Here is a 17,417-nt window from a genome sequence, read left to right as displayed (position 1 = left end):
TGGCGGCGAGACCCTTGTTGGCCGCTTTTACTTCCGCGCGGCGATTGTGTGTTGTCGCCTTTCTATTTTGCCGTTTCTTCCATCCTTACAAGCGCAGTCGATTGATCTTCTTTCTTTCTTTCTTTCTTTCTTTCTTTCTTTCTTTCTTTCTTTCCGTGTAGCGTCAATTCCTCGTCTGCTTCATGATTTATAGGCGCTGGGTCTATTCATTCGTTAGGCTTGCTTCTTTTGTCTCATCTTTGCCGCTGTCGGTGACTGCTGCCTACCGCCGCATGCTCCGAGGCGGGGCTTCTGAGGTGTGTTACGAATTCAAATACAGGTGATCACCATGGTCGACGACTGATCCCTTGGTTGTGCTGTATAGGTCCTGTCCCATCTCAAAGTGCCAGCCAATTCTGTTTTGAGGCCGCCACCGCATATCAGCCCTTCGAAGAAACCCCAATTCCAAGCTACCGGCGGCAGTGCTCTCAAAGATCTAGGCATGACACGATTAAAAGCTACTAGGGATGGTATACTTCAAGCAGGACATCATCCACAGAACGATCATGGTCTACGTGATCCAAGCCAGAATTCAAGCAAAACATGGAGGCCATATCAAGGTCGTTGGGATCCAAACAACCCCGGTTGGCGCTCCGCGACAGCGATTCCTTCCAGATCTGACAATGCTGTGTCGAGCGGTTCGCGGAAGAATGGTACACGACGTAATGCCAGATTCTTTGACAGAATGTCAAAAGGAGAACCGTCACCGTATACTCCACATCTGTCAGGCTCTCAACAGGCTCAAGTTCCGCACATACAACTACAGCAGCCCTTCAATGCGCCGTCTGCTACTCCGCAACTTGACCCTAATGTCAACTCGTTTCCCGTTTTGCCTATGAATTCAAATACATCAGACACTTCAAACAACACGACTATGCAGCTGCCGTTTCTCCCGTTACACGTACCACATTCACAATCGGCACAATCGCAGATTTTGCCCAATAACCTCTCGTTCACCCCTTACGGTTTTCCGCCAATGCCAGACTTGAATAGCCCCGAAAAGATACTGCCTTTCATGCCTTCAGTGGCCCCATTCCCTCCCCTAAACTTGAGTGTTTTCAGTCCAGCATTGGCACCACCAGTTTTCGGCGGATTTCCGTTCTGTCCCTTCGACCCGATGTACCCTACAACAGTTGGCCCTACTGGAGGCAGTTCTCAGGGCCCAACACTGCAACCGTTGCTCCCAATCCCTCCGCGTGATCGGCGGTCTAAAACCCCGGAGCCTCCTGTGCCGACTAAGGAATATCTGACGCAATCATTATTGGCCCCGAAACTAAATCCTAGCCGCCAGCCTCTACTAGTCATTCTTGACCTGAACGGCACTCTGATCTTTCGAAAGCATCGACGTCTCCCCCCTTCTTTCGCCAAAAGGACAGGCCTGGACCAGTTCTTGGACACTTTGTTGAAAAACTACAAAGTCATGATCTGGTCCAGTTCGCAACCAGAGACGGTAAACGCGGTTTGCGAGAAACTGTTTCCTGGAGAGAAAAGGAAGTCACTGGTAGCTGAGTGGGGCCGCGATAAGTTGAATCTTTCGAGATCTCAGTACAGGTCAAAGGTGCAGGTCTATAAGACCTTAGAGACAGTATGGAGCAATCAAGAGATTCAAGCCTCGTATCCCATCTCCCATCAGAACGGTCGGTTTAAAACGAAGAAAAAGGCGGCGCAGGGAAAATCGCGCTGGGACCAGACGAACACCGTCCTCATCGATGACAGCAAACTCAAAGCACTCAGCGAGCCCTACAACATCCTCGAAATCCCGGAGTTCACGAACGCTCCAGGTATCGACGAGTCTCACATATTCCCCAAAGTCCTTGAATGCCTTGACTCCCTAGCGCAGCACGACGATGTCAGCAAGTTGCTCCACCTCTGGAACTCGAAGCTCGCGACAAACATCACGACGAACAGCACAATTCTTGATCTTGACATCGGAGTAATACAGTCTCCACAGCGACAAAACGGAAGTTCTTTAATCACACCCTCAACACCCCAGGAAATAGCCCAGGCGCGCAAGGAACGTCGAAGAGCTCGCAAACAGGAGAAGAAAGCGGCCCGACGGGCTGCGGCCGCTATCGGCAACGCACCTGCGAATGTACCTACTTCCGCTGCTGTTTCTGCCATAACAGCTGAAGGGATCAATGATGGGGTTACTGCGGTTGACAGCACCCCAGCAACATCAGGTGACGACAGTGCTATTTTGACAGCTACAGCTGTGCCGCAATCGCATACCAGGCATTCTCCGTCTCCCGTTTCCTCAGTGCAATCGGAAAACTACCTTCTCGATCGCCTAGAAGAGTCGTTGAATGTTCGCCGCGACTGATTTGACTTTCTGTCCTTGTTTTTCTTGATTCGCGAAGATGATACCCCTGTTATGTGTTACTGTAAATTTAGGTGTGAAGATATCGGCTATTTGACTAGACACGGTGCAATTTGGGCCTAGTGAAGCTTGTCACTTAACATTCATGGCGACTTTCAAATCCACCATTTACACTGACGGCGTGCGTCAAGCATATTACTGGATACATAAGATGAACATCAAACTGCTAGGGTCAAGAAGTGCTTTTGGCTTCTTCATGGCTAGACTAACTACTATCATTCCACATCTCAAGATATCATTAGCATGGATATACAATATCCATGCATTTTAGGAAAAGATCTTTTCTTTTTTAGAGTCAAGTCGACGAATGAAAATACGTAAACCATTCAGTCGTGGGCAACGTAGACATTAGGAGGGTCAATTGGGCGCGTGGAGGGATGAGAGGGATATCAAATGGAAAGCCAGGCCCATAGCCCTTCTGATAGCAGGTACTCATGGGGTGATATCCTGAAACGAAAGGGCTTGTGGCCAAGGCTTGGGTTCATATAGAAGCTAACCCAATGTCATGAGGGGAAGAGAGGACATCATGAGGTTGTTGATAGCATTCCCAGAACACCATCTATTTGAAGACGTGACCATCAACGTGGGGGTACTCCTTGCCATCGACAGTGACGGAGGTGTCCCAGGCCCACATGTCCTCGACGAGCTTCTTGTCCTCGGGGTTGGAGGGGTCGAGCTTGCGGAAGTCGTAGCTCTCCCAGTCAGGGGCGACCTCAAAGGCGGGCTTCCAATCCTGACCACGGACAAGGAAGACACCGCGGATAACGCAGTTGTAGTTCTCGCCGTAAACGGACTGAGCACCGAAGAGGTACTTGCGGGAAGCCTCAAGACGGGCGTGGAAACCACCTTAGGAGAAAAGTCAGAGGGTGGAGTAAGACCAAGCCAAAGAAGTAGAATCTTACCGATCAGGTTGTTAGCCATGAAGGTGAGCTTGAGCTCGTTGTTGTACTTGTAGTCAACAGCATAGAGAGAGTACTCTTCCGGCTTGTAGTTCTGCCAGAACCAGGGCAGAGCAACGGGGCGGGTGTCCTCGTTGGAGTACTGACGCTTCCACTCATCAAGGACAAACTCGGGCTTACCAAGAGCCTCAAGAGGGTGCTTGGGCTTCTTCTCAGGCTGGGCCTCGGGCTCAGCAGCAGGAGCAGCAGCCTTGGCAGGAGCAGGAGCAGCCTTGGGCTTCTCCTCCTTCTTGGGAGGAGTGTACTTGATAGCCTCCTCAGCGAAGACAGGGCTGGGGACGACGGCCTTGAAAGGAGCCTGGTTGATGATGGTGTTGTACCATCTGGTGACGGCAACGTTCTCGGAGCGCCAAGCCTTGTCCAAAACGGTAGCGAAAGCGCGGGTGAGGAGAGAGGCACCGAAGTAATCGGCGAGGGTGATGCGCTCACCAACCAGGTAGGTATTGGCAGTGAGGTGCTTCTCAAGGACGGCGAGGGCCTTGTTGGCAGCCTTGACGGCATCTTCAACGTTCTTCTTGTTGTAGGGGTCAAGGCCCAGCAGAGGGCGGTACCAGGCACCGAGCTTGGGGAGGACCTCAGCGTTGACGAACGAGAGCCAGCGGAGGATGGCAGCGTAGTCCTGCTTGGTCTTGCCCAGGAGAGTAGTCTTTTCGTTCTGGGAGGTCACTTTTGTTCCAGTCAGTCTCAAAATATTCGGAACCAGTGGTGGTTTGCAACGATCAAACAATGTCAATTCCATTTTGGGAAATTTTCTGCCGAAAGGCGGGGTAGCCAAAGAGATTCAGAGTTGTAATGTTATCAACACAGTAGTTCTGCCAGGGATAACTAGTAATAAAGAATTGCTCATCACGTAGAGAAATTCGGCATAGTTGGTAGTGAAAAAGATGGACGTTTAAGCAAATTGAAACATACCGTACACAGCGATGGCGATGGACTCGGAGAGAGTGAAGCCATTGGCACCCTCGAAAGCAGGGATCTTGCCGAGGGGGCTGAGCTTCTGGTACTCAGCAGACTGGTTGAAGGCAGCAGCAGAGTTGGCCTCAGTCTTAACCAGCTCGAGCTCCAAGTCATTGCACTTGGCAGCGACGAGGGCGGCGATGGTACGACCGTTCTCCTGTTCGAGTCACTCCGATTAGCCAGCTGTCCAAAGTAACGGAAGCAAGGCAGCCGAATGGATATAATCCATCAAATAAATCAGTCAGATTGATTATCAAAAATAGCACATACAGGAAGACCGTAAAGCTTTCCGAAAGCCATTGTGAACGTGAGGTGTGGATGGGGAGATGTGGGAGAGAAAGGAAAAGAGGAGGGAGGAGGGGGTTGGGAAAGGAGAAGATGCTCAAATAAAAAAAAAAAGCTGATACCTGAGGGGCTCTGGTGGAAAAAGATCGACGAAATTTTGTGCGAATCACGACTCGGCGTCGGCGACCGGAGTAACGTTTGGTAGCTCACGTGATATGCCATCGAAAAACCTCAGGCTTACCCAACAACGGCAGAACAGTGATAGGCTAGGATTTCAACAGGGTGACCACGCTGCTATAATATTTCCCTCTTTCTACATTCTTTGGCAGTTATCCTACGGTTCAAACAAGGCTCCTGCCTGCCCGTTTCCTCAATCATGGCGTGGCAGAGGCCTAATTGCATCGTTCAGGCAGTGCAGACGGTCCGAGCAGCTCAGTTGCAGTCCATCCTGCGAACCTCCACAGTCACTTCGGGGAGCTTATTACAACAGCGAAAGGGTACGCGAAGTTATGCAACTGAGGCCCAAACCACTGGTGGAAATGCTCTTCAGGTACGAGCAGCTTCTGAGATCGATTTCTCCCAACTCGCTACCCGGCCTGCTCGGGTCATTCCCGCATCCCCGGCCTACTTCTCCGGCAGTCCCAAGTTCATCGATCATTTATTGAATCTGGAACGTGTCTGCGCCAAATACGCATCGCTACCTACGGTGGCCCCGAACGAAGCACCTCGAATGGCATGGCTCAAACTTGCACAGTTCCGCGACTTTGTCGGCGAGCCCGTACCGACGAAGAAATACAAGAGCTTGGTCAAGATCCTGCAGCGGCTCAATCGCATTGAGCCTGCTCTTGTCCCGGGGGAAGTCCGCGACACCTTGAAGACCTTCCTTCGGCCGGGTAACCCGTACGGAAATAAGCCGGCGCCGGCAACAGTGGACGAGATGGGCCGAGCTCGCGGCAAGGGAAAGCGCAAGACCTCTTCGGCGGTGGTTTACCTAGTCGAAGGAGAGGGTGAGGTCATGGTAAACGGCAAGACGCTGGTTGAAGCTTTTCCCCGTCTTCACGACCGCGAGAGCGCAACTTGGCCGCTGAGATGCACGTCGAGACTAGACAAATATAATGTTTGGGCTACTGTTCGAGGGGGTGGTGTCACTGGCCAGGCAGAGGCTATTACATTAGCCCTTGCACGGGCATTACTGGTCCATGAGCCGGCGCTAAAGCCGATTTTGCGAAAAGGTACGTTGCAGATGAGGCTGTCTGAGTGGGTAGTAAAGAACATTGCTGACAATTTTTCTAGCTGGTGTCATTACCGTCGATGCTCGTCGCGTCGAGAGAAAGAAACCCGGTCACGTCAAGGCTCGCAAGATGCCAACCTGGGTCAAGAGATGAAGGCATGTTTGTTCTCTCTTGGTCCTGGCGTGCTGTCTGCTCTTTACTCCGTTTACTGTTCTCATTTCCCCGACCTGTATCATTATCTCACTTGCCATCTCGATTCTTCATTGAATATGCTTTCTGATCCTCCGCATCACCGCGCGTGTGTCATGGGGGTTTGTTTCAAGACAAGACACTTGCATGGGCGGTCTCGGCGACAAGCAATGTACCTTAGTTTGACTCTTATCGGGCGTTACCCTCAGATGACAATGGAATCGATTGATTAGAATTGTGTATAAGCACTGGACGAACATTAGAACGGCCGGCAGCAGGAGCTACAGCTCCTGACCACTGTCGAATCAGTGCACAAGAACCAAGACGATTCTGACTTCCCGAGTCTCCATCCAAATCCCAAATTGTAGCCCAAACGCAGAAGAACCAAACACCCCAGGGGGGTTGCGCAAACATTGCATGACTACAAGCCCAGCCCAGTGCTGACAGAGATGAGAATCAACGTTACACAATACACACACTGCCGTTAGCTCTCCTCGATTCCGAGTCCTGAGTCTCGGGTTTCAGGTTGATGAGGGGATCATGGGTCGCGCACTCAAACTCAGACTGTCACAGCTATTTATTGCTATTGACAACGTGGCGCTGAGATCATCGATCTGCGAATTGAGGAGAGTAAAGGAGCCTGGATACTGGAAGGGCTGAATGACAGTTCGTAGGAGGAGGGTTGCACATTGCTGTCTGAGTTCGTTCATAATTGTCATCTCCTGGGTCGATTTGCAATGTTCCTGCCTGCCTATGACTTTATTTATGGATGGAGTAATCATAGTAGCAGGCAGAAGGGATTTTTACGATGCCCTTTGATGATGTCAGTATATGCTGTTACCTCAGTGTGCCATGCGTATGGCTTTCACCAATCACATGACGTGCCTTGATAATTTGATTGACCTTGACACTCAGCACTTGGTACGCACTGTGCGACGATCTCCCATGAATAGAGATTGAGTAGAGTGATCCTGCACTAGTGACAGCCCCTCAGATATCCTAAGTGTTCACATTGATGGTTGACGAACGTGCAGCTGGCAGCCTGGCACGCCTCACTTGGAATATCCGTAGTTTGATTGGTCGAAGCTGCAAAGCTGGAAGGTTATGACGATAAGAACAACAACAACAACAATAACAGGATGGTAACATAAGGAAACCACTCGGTCTACTATCAATTATTGAGTCCCAGGCGAGGTATTTCAAATCAACAAATACCGATCACGGGGTTCTATTGGATCACGCCGCAGCCTTCAGTCCCCGAATCTGACACCAGGGCCCGGCCCCGCGCACACTAGCTTCTATAGCTTGAACTGTGACTTAAAATCAATCTACCAATTCCCCTCTGGGAATATAGCACAGTCTATCAAGGTCCAAGTGACATCTCTTGCATATCTTCAAGCTCTATTGGGTTCCTTTCTGCTATCTAAACTCTTTAAGCGACCAATTGGTCGGTCCGTGCTGCATGCATAGCTTTCCCAGGATTCCGGTCACCAGCACGTCAGTACTGTTGATGATCTTCAGCCAGATACTCTCAGTACTCGTCGGTCACAGTATCATTTTTGATTCTTCCCTACTTTTACACGAGTTGGCTCATGTTCAATGGCAATTAGAGCTCGGCGCTGATTCTCCAGTAGACAAGGGGCATGTTAATAATGCTGGTACAACTCAAAGTGCGCTCTGTCACATGTGTTTACGAAAACACAGGGTAATATCTGTTCTAGAACAGGCTAGTAGAGTTTGTTCGTCAATTTGGCGGTGACTCTGTAGACTGACTTGGAGATCACTGGGGGACAGGCGGGTACGTACTTTGTGCTTTTCTCCTCTGGGGGCTTTCTCCTTCCCTGAGGATTAGAGTACAGTGGCAAGCATCCATACAATTCATGGCAAATCTAAAAGACGATGATTCTTCTTCGGTCTTTTCATCACCGAACTTTGTCTTTCTCTTCTTAACTTGTTTCGTGTTTTTTTTTTTGGAGATTGCACCAGATGAAGCTAATCATTGAGAAAGTTTAACCTCTGAGAAGCCACAAGGGGGGAACCAGTGTCTCGGGCTCTTGGGGCTGAGTGGGAGTTGTCAAAATTGAGCCATCAATAAATAACTATGATCAACAGATGACAAAGGTCCCCGAAGTGGATTCGATGGCAGATCAGCCAAGCACTAAGCATGGACAGCGGCATATACGAAGTAGTTAACTAGTAGCCCTGACTTGCTCATAGTCGAGTCTCAATACTAGTCTAGGCCAAAGGAATACGGGGCAGGACGCAACAATAATATGTTGAGTACTCGGATGACTCGAATCTAAGACAAAGCTAGTGGTACCTTACTTTAGAAGACTACCTACATACTTACCTAGTGGCCCTGTTCTCTAACCTTATCGGTCATTCCCCTCTGTCGACGTGGATCTGTCAATTTTCAGGCCTTTTTCTTTCGGTCTCTCTGCATCATCGTGCGCCCCAGCACTATGGAAGGACCGATTAGCTCCACGTCTTCGCATAGGGTTAATAAAAGCAGCTCGAAATGACTAATTGTCATCTTCCTTCATTTTCTCTTTTCGTATCCTTTACATCCAGGTGATCTAACTATGTAAGTAGGAATATCAATATTTTCCCGGTTTATACTATGATACTCGCTAGATCAGGTCAGTTCGAGCATTTTCAAGGAAACGCTCTCGGGTCTATGCTGCCCAATGATGGCCCATAAAAAATTGCCAACAGCAGGACTACACCACGAATCATAGGGGAAAAGGCAGCAATTAGTACAGTATTATATAGGTAGTATTGATAGAAACAGCGCGAGAAGAGAATTTCTGCCCCCAATGGCTCGGAACAAACGAAAAAAGAAATAAGTAGCATCCGCCATCACGTTCGAGTTGACCGAGTCAAGTGGACACAAAAAGCAAATGAGTAGAAGACATGTATGGACCACTTCATGTATGGTTGACAGAGCAATACTAATAATGATGATAATTATTCCAAGCAGAAGATCTAGCTCCTGTCTTCTAACTTGGAAGTAGATCACTTGCTTTGTTTTTTCCTTTTTTTTTGTTTGTCTTTTTAACCCCCCATTCCTTTATTTTGTTTTTCTCATTTTCCCCCCTCGTTCTCGTCATATGTGTGTGTATTTTTTTTTTCTCTTTTTTCTTTCCCTTTTCCTCTTTTCTTTTATTTTTTCTTTTTTTATTTAAATTAATTTTACTTATTTTCTTGTTGCTTGCTTGCTTGCTTGCTTGCTTGCTTGCCTGCCTGGATGTAAGCGCATCAATAGAGTCCACCAAGAGACCACCAATATTTCAGCCTTTCCCTTCTATTGTACTGCTTCTAAATAATACAGCCCCCTAGATGCTGATCCTGTCTTCTCCTGAGAGTTTAAATATATACCCCAGAAACCGCTTATTTCTTGATCTACTCTGGTCACTGTCAGTCGAAGTATATCTTGCAACCCGTCTTGTGCTCTTGTTCCCCCACTCTCCACAGAGTGTCCGGTGTCCCTCATCTGTCAGAGCATGCTGCTTGGGCTGCAATGACAGGACTACAGTCATTGGGTCTTATCTTTTTCTGAATCATAGACAAATTTATTATTAGCCCCGGTTCTCTTCCGCGCTTTGTCATTCTGCCCGCACTGTTGTGCGTTTCGTTCCCTGTCTCAGGAGTTTACCGTTCTCAGAGGAACACGACTTGAGGGGGTTCACTGTATCAGAGAGGTATGTCGTTGGTAATCATGCGTCTATATTTTGCATTTCAATTTGGCTATGCCAAACATCCTTCTATAATGCTGATAGATACCAAGCTGCGCATGCTTGCGCAACACGGTACATTGAACCGCACAGAGACTCGCCACGAGACTCGGCACATCCGATAGCAAGAGTGTCGTTCCGAACTGCTTGTACCAGTTTATGAATGAGTGGAAGAGGAGTAGGAACTCACGTTGTAAAGGCTTTCCACACAAAAGACGTCGTTAACGACCAAACTACACAGTTCCGGCAAACTGGAACCATACGCAAGTCCTCCGCTCTCCCCCGAAGCGCATTGGTCTCTTGACCTCAATCCAGCGCGCATGGTCTCGAGGGGCCGACTGCGTGGTATGGGTGGCGATAGCCGACGTATGAAGCAGCATGATCCCTCCAGTTTCACAACCAGCTCGGGGCAGACACGTCGAGGGGTCCCCAGTGCATCCCACGGTGCTGCGGATCGTTTTCGACAGCATGGCCAATCTTCAACACGTGGAAACCATCCAGGATTGTCGCAAACAGCGACAAGGTCTCGACTGTCAGCCTACATGGAGTATGGATACACAGACACTGCTTTTCAGGATGATCCCTTGCACGGGGACGAATTACAACCGTATCCTACGACGTTGCGCGAACAGCAGCGCCAGCAGTCGATACAGCAACCCTTCGCCGCTTATGAATCGGAGATGGTATATAATCTCGGTCAGCAAGGTCCGACACAAAATCCGTACGAGGTCGTGCCACAGTACCCAGCACGGCAATCTGCAGCGATTGATGCCCTGTCCAGCCAATTTGCCGTTCCACAGTACTTTCCAACTAATGAGCCGATGGCAACAGGGGTCCCTGCAGAGGTTTCGCCCTACCTGAATCCGCAAGTCTCTCCATCTGCTTATAACCAGGCCCGTCCCATTGGGCGCTCGAGCGCAATGCAGCCCTTTCCCGCAACTATGGCCGAGTTTACCCCTGTGGGGGCAACGGCACGACGTTTGGAGCAACAAGAAACGTCCCAGCAGCAGCAACATCATTCACAGCAACAACAGCAGCATGTAATTCCGGATTCGACAAATCTCAATGAAGAATATGGTCGGTTTCAACGAGTCTTGCGGTCGACGTTCGATCACATTCGCGCCGGTCGATTGGTAGAGGCCGGGCGATCACTCTTGGAAATTTCCGAGTGGCTTGTCACTAATGCGCGGGAACTTGGTATGTTTCTTGCCTAGCGTTTGTTTGGATTCCCACTCATCACCTTGTCCACCATCCTTCAAGGATCGTACCTTTTCACCAATACATTGAATACAGTAATACAAGCACAATGGATACATCATATGTTTTCGTTGATCGCACCCTTGGCACACGCCGATGTTACCTTTGAGCTTGTGTAGCGGGCATATGACCATCAATTTCATGATGAGGCATCTTAGTTGCTGACCTTCAACAAATCCTAGGCATTTTAAGCGACGAGCCGATGTTCTATTCTGATCGGTTACAGTTATGGAATAACTTCAACATCTGCTGGTTGGCTGTCTGCCAAAAACAGAAAGATATGACGCTGGAGCTGTTGGGGGCCGGCCATCAGCCGTCGAACACATCAATGCTCAGTAGCGATCGTTTGGACGAGATGGGCAGAAAACTGATTCAGCTATGCGATCAGATGGAGCAGCATGGACTGGTGGACTATCAGATGGGCATTTGGGAGGAGGAGATACTCTGTGGTAAGCACCCTACATTTAGTCGAGAAACCCTTTCAAGAAATTTGGCACCCCTGTCTGATTCGGCGACTCATCGTCTAGTCCTTGGGGAATGTATCGATCTAATAGAAAGTCGACCAAGTAACATGCGGGCACATGGAGTGAACGCCGCCGCAGCCGCTACTTCGCGGTCCTGAGTGATGGTCTCCGTCGAGTTCGAGCTCACTTTCCCATATGGCGCAGTCATATTCCGTACTTCGGTGATTTGTGCTCGCGTCCGGCCTAACGCAGGAACTAATTTAGTTCGCAAGGACGAATCCCACGAGTCCAAGCGCCCACTATCTATGGTTCATACCACCATATGGTCCAGTCCTCACTTCCCAGCCCGCACTACAGAGCGCTTCCCTTGTATCATGTGTCCATGACTGCATCTCCCTCTTTCTTTACGAGGAGGGCGGAAAGTTAGGCCATTTCATTCCCCCGGCCCCAATGTCCGCGGGGTATGAAGACCTGAAGGACTTCCCCGCAGGGCTACTATAAGCCCTCCTGGGTAGGCATCTGCCATAGAGGTCTTCTATCAATATTCTAATCTCCGGCGCTCTTGTTCCTGAGGCAGGAGAGTGAAACTGCATATTACCCACTATCGTCTCCTGGATCATTGATGCGTCCTCAGGCAGCATCCGATTTTGTACATATATATATATATATATATATATCTCCCTTACGCATGACTTCTTCCTTCGCATTTCCGGTGCAACGTGTGGGTGGGCCTTTCTAAGCGTATTCACGATATATCACTGCTTTCTAGCAATAGATCCTTGGAACTTTTTTCTCTACGCGGCCTACTCTGATCGGTTCAACAGAACAAAGCAGCAGGGGCGTGACTGGGTAACGCTCCACCACACATCAAATCCAATACAGCTGCCTGTAGCGCCGTGTGACGCCATTGCAAGACTAGCACGTCCCGGTTTCCAGGTTCGAAACCCGCAAGACTATAACCACCATTGTGATCTGTGAGAGAGCACAATGAACGGATCCGACTCCTTGGTCGCGGTCATTACCGGACTCCGATCGTCCACGATCCCCGATTTGCACTTGATAGACCAATCGCGACGCTTCTTCTTCCTCTTTCAGATTTGTCAAGTAGCCTCACATTGCCTATTAATGTCGGAGTGACCGCTGGCCTGGCCCAGCTCCACCAGATGAAAGATGTGGGGGTGCATGACCATGGCCAGTATATAACCAGAACATGACCGACATGTCCATGAAGACGCCGTCTCGATCACTAAGTACACGAATCCGTACCATACAGCATTTCTTTGAAGCAATGCAATCTCTCAGACTAGGAGACGTGCAATTAGTCTCACAATCCATGACTCCGATCATGCTGCCAAGAGTCTACCTCTTATCAATTTCCGGAAAAAACCCATCAAAGTCAAGCCTTCTTGAAACCTAGAAATGCACTCGATATATCACATTCAAACTTGGGGGTATTCCACTCTGTATAGCTCGCGTCCCATCACCGAGGGTCGGGAGTTGCTTCCGCTTCCGCGGGACGCTAGCCTAGGCCCCAACACTAACCGTATCCACGTTACAGGGCCTATGTATGTACCTGATCTGGATATATGAAAAACTCAATGGATACTCTGTTGACTAGATCGGGACATGATACCCCCCAATGGATGGACGGATCGGCTGCAAATCCCATAGCTAGATGCACGCAGCAAACAATCCTTTTTTTTTTTTTTTCCTTTTACCTTATCGAACAGGAATATGGTCAAATCACTAGCACATATAGACTAAAATTGCATATATTTATATTCCCAGTGATATGGAGCTAACCCCTGTGGATATGCATATACCAGAAATTTCGCTTGTTGTGTGGTGGTGTTACATTCTCCATAACGCGTAGTTGTAGGTTACATATCCTTAAAACTGTTGATATTCTTGAGTTCCTCGTTGGGTAATTTCCTTGGATAGAAGAGATCTGCCAGAAATAAGGTAACTTTGTGGCAGCACAACCCAAAAAGGATAAATGTGAGATCAAAAAATGTCCTTATTTCCTTGTTGTTTATTTCCACCGTAACAAAGGTATTCGTGGTCTGACGGTATGTGCACCGCCTATATTTACTCGCAAATCTACGGAAGCCACACACGTGAGAAACATATGTATATTGGGTGGTCATGGACTGTATATGTGCATGTCGTCGTGTCTGTGGTTCCTTCAAGGATGCCAGGATGTAAACTACAGAGGTCATTGATCATCGATGATCGTGAAATTCATGTCAGAGCCAGAGGGGCAAAAAGGACCGGCAAGCGTTCGACGCGGCAAGCAATAGACAAAAAACAACAACGCCAGGTAGCAAGACTCAAATATACTGATGTGCAACGCTTAGATTTGGCCTGCTCAATCACAATCGGTCAGTCCTCTCCTGTCCTCTCCTTGAAACAACCCGCTAGAACATACTCAGTGTCATGCTCAAGCTGACATCGGTATTCTCCACCATCTCCGTGAACTCCTCGAAGCTGATCTTGCCGTCGCGGTCCTTATCCGCTTCCATGATCGTCTTATCCACGATCTGCTGCAGCTGCACGTCCTTCAGGTTATTGCCCACCATCATCTTAAGCACGATGAACAGCTCGCCGTTGGAGATATAGCCGTCCCGGTCAATGTCGTAGACCTTGAACGCGAACCGGAGCTTCTCCTCTTTGTTACCCTTGGAGCTGAAAGCCGACAGCCCCGACACAAACTCCTGGAAGTCAACATCCCCGCCGCCGTCTTCGTCGAAGATCGCGATCATCCTGTGCATCGGTAAGCATATCGCCGACGTCCTGGTGTTCCTCCACGGTGCCACCATCTATCGCTTGTCTCACGTACCTCGTTGCGAGCGGGTTTGAGGACACTTGTGGGAGGGAAAGGAACTCGTCACGATCGATGGTGCCGGAGCTATCCTGCGACAGCTTAAGCCATATTATTCCCATAAATCATCACGTATTGATCGGACCTTGTCAAGTTTCATGAAGCGCTTGCGGAGCCTGTCCACCTCATCTCTGTCGACTGTTGCTGATGATTAGATTGCGCTCCCCAAAGGCAAAGGCAAAAAAGCCACTGGCCAAGACTGACAATTCGAAGCCGAGACAATGTTGTCTAATAACTGTGATGTCCCAACAGATGCTCTACGCCTGCGTGCATCATACATAGCGGCATTATTTGGTTCACTGGGCTGCTCCATGTTGGTAAATGGTCGTGTGTGGTTGAGGAGTATGCAAAAGTGAAAATAAAAAACGTGGGGAAACTATGAATGAAATAAACTATGAACGTGCAGTAGAGGCGAGTGGAACGTGCTTATTAACCTGGTTGTGATAATCAACAGGGACAACAGAGCCAGTGGCGGATAACTTGAGGAGTGATGGCGAGTAGGAAAAGCTACTCAGCTACCCACTGGTGCGGCTCCAGGATTCACGTAGCTCATAACATGCCAAGGACATCACCCGTTCATCAATTTGATATCGGCCAGCCCCGCACTAGCCGGAAACGGAGAGGCAAGCGAACCCCTGAGGCCGTGCACCGGCCTAAGACAGGCCACGTCTGGGTGACATTACAACGTCAACTCAACCGCCAGTGCTGATTCTACGAGACGTCAATCGTCAATATCTCCCACTATTCATCGAAATTCATCAAAAAAATACGTCCACGCGCTTTCGCATGATCAGATCTATCGATACATACTAATTTTGGGACCACTATCCCATGGTCGTTGCCGCATTTGCGCCCCAAAGTTCGTATGACTAGATACGGGGGTATGGGGAGGACGCGCCCGAAAAAGCTCACCTCGAAGGCCTCAATCCCCATTGTCCGGGAACATGAGATCGATATCATCGATGATGAGGTCCAGAATGCCCTACAACAGGTGGAAACTGGTGTCGAGAAGGCTGAGGAGTCGGTCAGTGTTTCCCCCGACTAATTTTTAGCCATCCCTGCATATATCACGTGATCATATCACAACCTCACCTCTTAGTGAAAATTTTGTCAGCCGATATATTGGGCTCCAAACAGCGTTTGCTAACACTGTTTTCAATAGGAGTTCCATCTTCAAGCTGCTATCAGCGCGACTGCCCAAGGAAAAGTAAATGAAGCTCACATTCCCACACCAGAAACCGTCCTCAGTAATCTTCGATATGACGAGCTCTATCCCCCCATCTTCTCACAGCCGGCGACATACATCCGCTTCTCGTCGACTATCGAGGACTGTTGCGGATGCCCGTATAACATGACCGAAGAGGATGATGTCTTCTTCAAGATCATGAACGAGAAGCGGGAGCCGTCGAACAGGATAACAGAGGATCAGTTCGAGGAGGTGATGTACTTCTTCGAGGAGACGGCACAGACAAAGCAACCCTTTGCAGCTGTAGATAGCCCTCCTGTCCTGAGCTTCGCAGAAATGCAAGACTCGATGGATGCAACTGTAGAGGAGAGCGTCAAGTGTTTTGCAAAGGACATATATGAGCACTGGAAGTTGCGAAGGATTGCTACTGGGAACCGCCCACTCCTACCGAGTCTCAAGGTGAGCAGACCTCATCGCATGACTCCATATTTCCCACGACTGACCATGAGCAGTTTGAAACTGGTCAAGATACCGATGATACAGACCCGTATGTCTGCTTTCGTAGGCGTGAAGTCCGTCAGATTCGGAAGACCCGCGGCAGAGATGCCCAAAGTGCCGACAAACTGCGCAGACTCAGAAAGGAGCTGGAAGATGCTCGACAGCTGGTTGCACTGGTGCGCCAGCGGGAGTTGGCAAGAAAAGAGATGCTCTCGATGGAGCGGCAGATATTCCTGCAACGTTCCGAGGTGAAGGAGATGAAGAGGAAACTCAACATCAAAGACGATGACGAGGATCTCATCAACCAGAAGGTAACGTCAATACCAGCACGACTTCCTCATGCGTTTGCTAACCTGCCGGAGCAGCCAAAGAAGAAGCCTGCGGAGGCGCCAGCTGCACAACGACCGACCGCTCCTCAGATCCGGATGCCACAGAAGCCCGGTACTCAGGCTGCGGACGACATGCAATTGCTGGAAGACGTCCAGGCGGAGAAAGAAAACGAGATTCTGCGAGATATCAAGCAGAACATCGCGAAGCATATCAAGTGGAACGAGGGCTATGTGGATTACACAAGAGCGCCTCTCTCGCCACCTCCAGAGAAGACCTTCCAGGCCGCTTTCCGCCCAGCAATCACCACCCAGTTGCCAACTCCTCCTTCTTCAGATTCGTCTGACAATATGATGTTGGAGTCTGCCTTAGATACAGCCAATTCCCTCTCCTTCCGAGATAAGCTAGTCCCTCGTACATGGGAGATGAACGAGGACACCTGCAGAATACCGTCGTTCAGAAGGCGCATTGGACGTGGTGGTCGGTTGATGATTGATCGTCGAAACATGGCGTCGCGGTGTAGAATCGAGATGGATCCGCTGAAGGCTGATCGATTCAAGTATGATCGGGAGGATTCAGACGATGAGTCAGAATTCGAATGCGATCCGTACGATGTTCAGATCATGCAACATCGTGCCATAATGGCCGCCAAAGCACGAGATCAAGCTGCTGCTGCCGCCCAAGCACATGCGCAGGCTCAAGCGCAGAAACGGTTGCAGGCCGAACAAACCACAACCAATAACGGGCCCCCGAACATAGGGCACACAATGGGATCGAACCCCGGGCCTGGTGCCGTCGCCTCCACTTCGTGAGATATGAGCTGGGCTTTATTTCTTCTCTCTTCGTTGTCGTGTCTTCTTCTTTTAATTCCCCCCACTCATATCTTGCATTTGGCGGGCGTTCCTTCGATTCCTTGTTCCCATCTGCTTCGTCTTTTCACCACGAGACTCCTCTGTACTTGTACTTTTACCACCCCTCCGATACCTTGACTTCACGAGCCGCCACCTTTTTAAGCTTGACTCCGAACCAACT

General features: G+C 49.4%; 6 protein-coding genes and 1 non-coding gene across 7 annotated transcripts; 4 read left to right on the top strand and 3 right to left on the bottom strand.

Moving 5' to 3' along the window:
* The first annotated feature begins 107 nt into the window (after positions 1–107).
* Positions 108–2,540, top strand: AFUA_6G04580 (NIF domain protein). Its single transcript, XM_742527.2, has 2 exons — positions 108–296; positions 365–2,540. Exons 1-2 carry the CDS (start codon positions 183–185, stop codon positions 2,357–2,359), a joined length of 2,109 nt encoding a protein of 702 aa, XP_747620.2. The 5' UTR covers positions 108–182; the 3' UTR covers positions 2,360–2,540.
* Positions 2,541–2,581: 41 nt separating this feature from the next.
* Positions 2,582–4,839, bottom strand: AFUA_6G04570 (putative translation elongation factor eEF-1 subunit gamma; the record flags this gene model as incomplete). Its single annotated transcript, XM_742528.2, has 4 exons — positions 2,582–3,262; positions 3,319–4,041; positions 4,288–4,489; positions 4,603–4,839. The coding sequence occupies 4 exons, from the start codon at positions 4,837–4,839 to the stop codon at positions 2,976–2,978; spliced, it is 1,449 nt and encodes a 482-aa protein (XP_747621.1). The 3' UTR covers positions 2,582–2,975.
* On the bottom strand, positions 4,154–4,229 carry AFUA_6G04575. Its single transcript, XR_013344523.1, has one exon. It is a non-coding gene; the product is annotated as an uncharacterized ncRNA (small nucleolar RNA).
* On the top strand, positions 4,840–7,232 carry AFUA_6G04560 (mitochondrial 37S ribosomal protein uS9m). The gene is made up of 2 exons (XM_742529.2): positions 4,840–5,849; positions 5,911–7,232. Exons 1-2 carry the CDS (start codon positions 4,994–4,996, stop codon positions 6,000–6,002), a joined length of 948 nt encoding a protein of 315 aa, XP_747622.1. The 5' UTR covers positions 4,840–4,993; the 3' UTR covers positions 6,003–7,232.
* A 2,193-nt stretch (positions 7,233–9,425) lies between these two features.
* AFUA_6G04550 (uncharacterized protein) lies at positions 9,426–12,112 on the top strand. Its single transcript, XM_742530.2, has 3 exons — positions 9,426–10,969; positions 11,212–11,478; positions 11,557–12,112. Exons 1-3 carry the CDS (start codon positions 10,093–10,095, stop codon positions 11,649–11,651), a joined length of 1,239 nt encoding a protein of 412 aa, XP_747623.2. The 5' UTR covers positions 9,426–10,092; the 3' UTR covers positions 11,652–12,112.
* Positions 12,113–13,607: 1,495 nt separating this feature from the next.
* Positions 13,608–14,982, bottom strand: cnaB (calcineurin regulatory subunit B). Its single transcript, XM_742531.2, has 5 exons — positions 14,579–14,982; positions 14,460–14,512; positions 14,333–14,406; positions 13,922–14,256; positions 13,608–13,857 (listed from the first exon to the last, which is right to left on the bottom strand). Exons 1-5 carry the CDS (start codon positions 14,685–14,687, stop codon positions 13,847–13,849), a joined length of 582 nt encoding a protein of 193 aa, XP_747624.2. The 5' UTR covers positions 14,688–14,982; the 3' UTR covers positions 13,608–13,846.
* Positions 14,983–15,022: 40 nt separating this feature from the next.
* AFUA_6G04530 (uncharacterized protein) lies at positions 15,023–17,197 on the top strand (the record flags this gene model as incomplete). Its single annotated transcript, XM_077804976.1, has 4 exons — positions 15,023–15,398; positions 15,537–16,019; positions 16,073–16,369; positions 16,424–17,197. Exons 1-4 carry the CDS (start codon positions 15,240–15,242, stop codon positions 17,195–17,197), a joined length of 1,713 nt encoding a protein of 570 aa, XP_077661110.1. The 5' UTR covers positions 15,023–15,239.
* Positions 17,198–17,417: the final 220 nt, after the last annotated feature.

This window comes from Aspergillus fumigatus, chromosome 6 (assembly GCF_000002655.1).
Source record: "Aspergillus fumigatus Af293 chromosome 6, whole genome shotgun sequence".
Classification (NCBI taxonomy): Eukaryota; Fungi; Ascomycota; class Eurotiomycetes; order Eurotiales; family Aspergillaceae; genus Aspergillus; species Aspergillus fumigatus.
Note: the sequence above shows the minus strand (reverse complement) of the source record. Positions and strands in the feature narration are given on the sequence as shown.

What these genes read in the sequence shown, in the direction of transcription:
- AFUA_6G04580 (XM_742527.2), top strand. Translation starts at nt 183, where the DNA reads ATGATTTATAGGCGCTGGGTCTATTCATTCGTTAGGCTTGCTTCTTTT. An exon ending in TCCGAGGCGGGGCTTCTGAG is followed by an intron (nt 297 to 364) that starts GTGTGTTACGAA and finishes TGTGCTGTATAG; the next exon opens with GTCCTGTCCCATCTCAAAGT.
- AFUA_6G04560 (XM_742529.2), top strand. Translation starts at nt 4,994, where the DNA reads ATGGCGTGGCAGAGGCCTAATTGCATCGTTCAGGCAGTGCAGACGGTC. An exon ending in AAAGCCGATTTTGCGAAAAG is followed by an intron (nt 5,850 to 5,910) that starts GTACGTTGCAGA and finishes CAATTTTTCTAG; the next exon opens with CTGGTGTCATTACCGTCGAT.
- AFUA_6G04550 (XM_742530.2), top strand. Translation starts at nt 10,093, where the DNA reads ATGGTCTCGAGGGGCCGACTGCGTGGTATGGGTGGCGATAGCCGACGT. An exon ending in CACTAATGCGCGGGAACTTG is followed by an intron (nt 10,970 to 11,211) that starts GTATGTTTCTTG and finishes AACAAATCCTAG; the next exon opens with GCATTTTAAGCGACGAGCCG. An exon ending in GGAGGAGGAGATACTCTGTG is followed by an intron (nt 11,479 to 11,556) that starts GTAAGCACCCTA and finishes CTCATCGTCTAG; the next exon opens with TCCTTGGGGAATGTATCGAT.
- cnaB (XM_742531.2), bottom strand. Translation starts at nt 14,687, where the DNA reads ATGGAGCAGCCCAGTGAACCAAATAATGCCGCTATGTATGATGCACGC. An exon ending in CATTGTCTCGGCTTCGAATT is followed by an intron (nt 14,513 to 14,578) that starts GTCAGTCTTGGC and finishes CATCAGCAACAG; the next exon opens with TCGACAGAGATGAGGTGGAC. An exon ending in TCAAACCCGCTCGCAACGAG is followed by an intron (nt 14,257 to 14,332) that starts GTACGTGAGACA and finishes ACCGATGCACAG; the next exon opens with GATGATCGCGATCTTCGACG.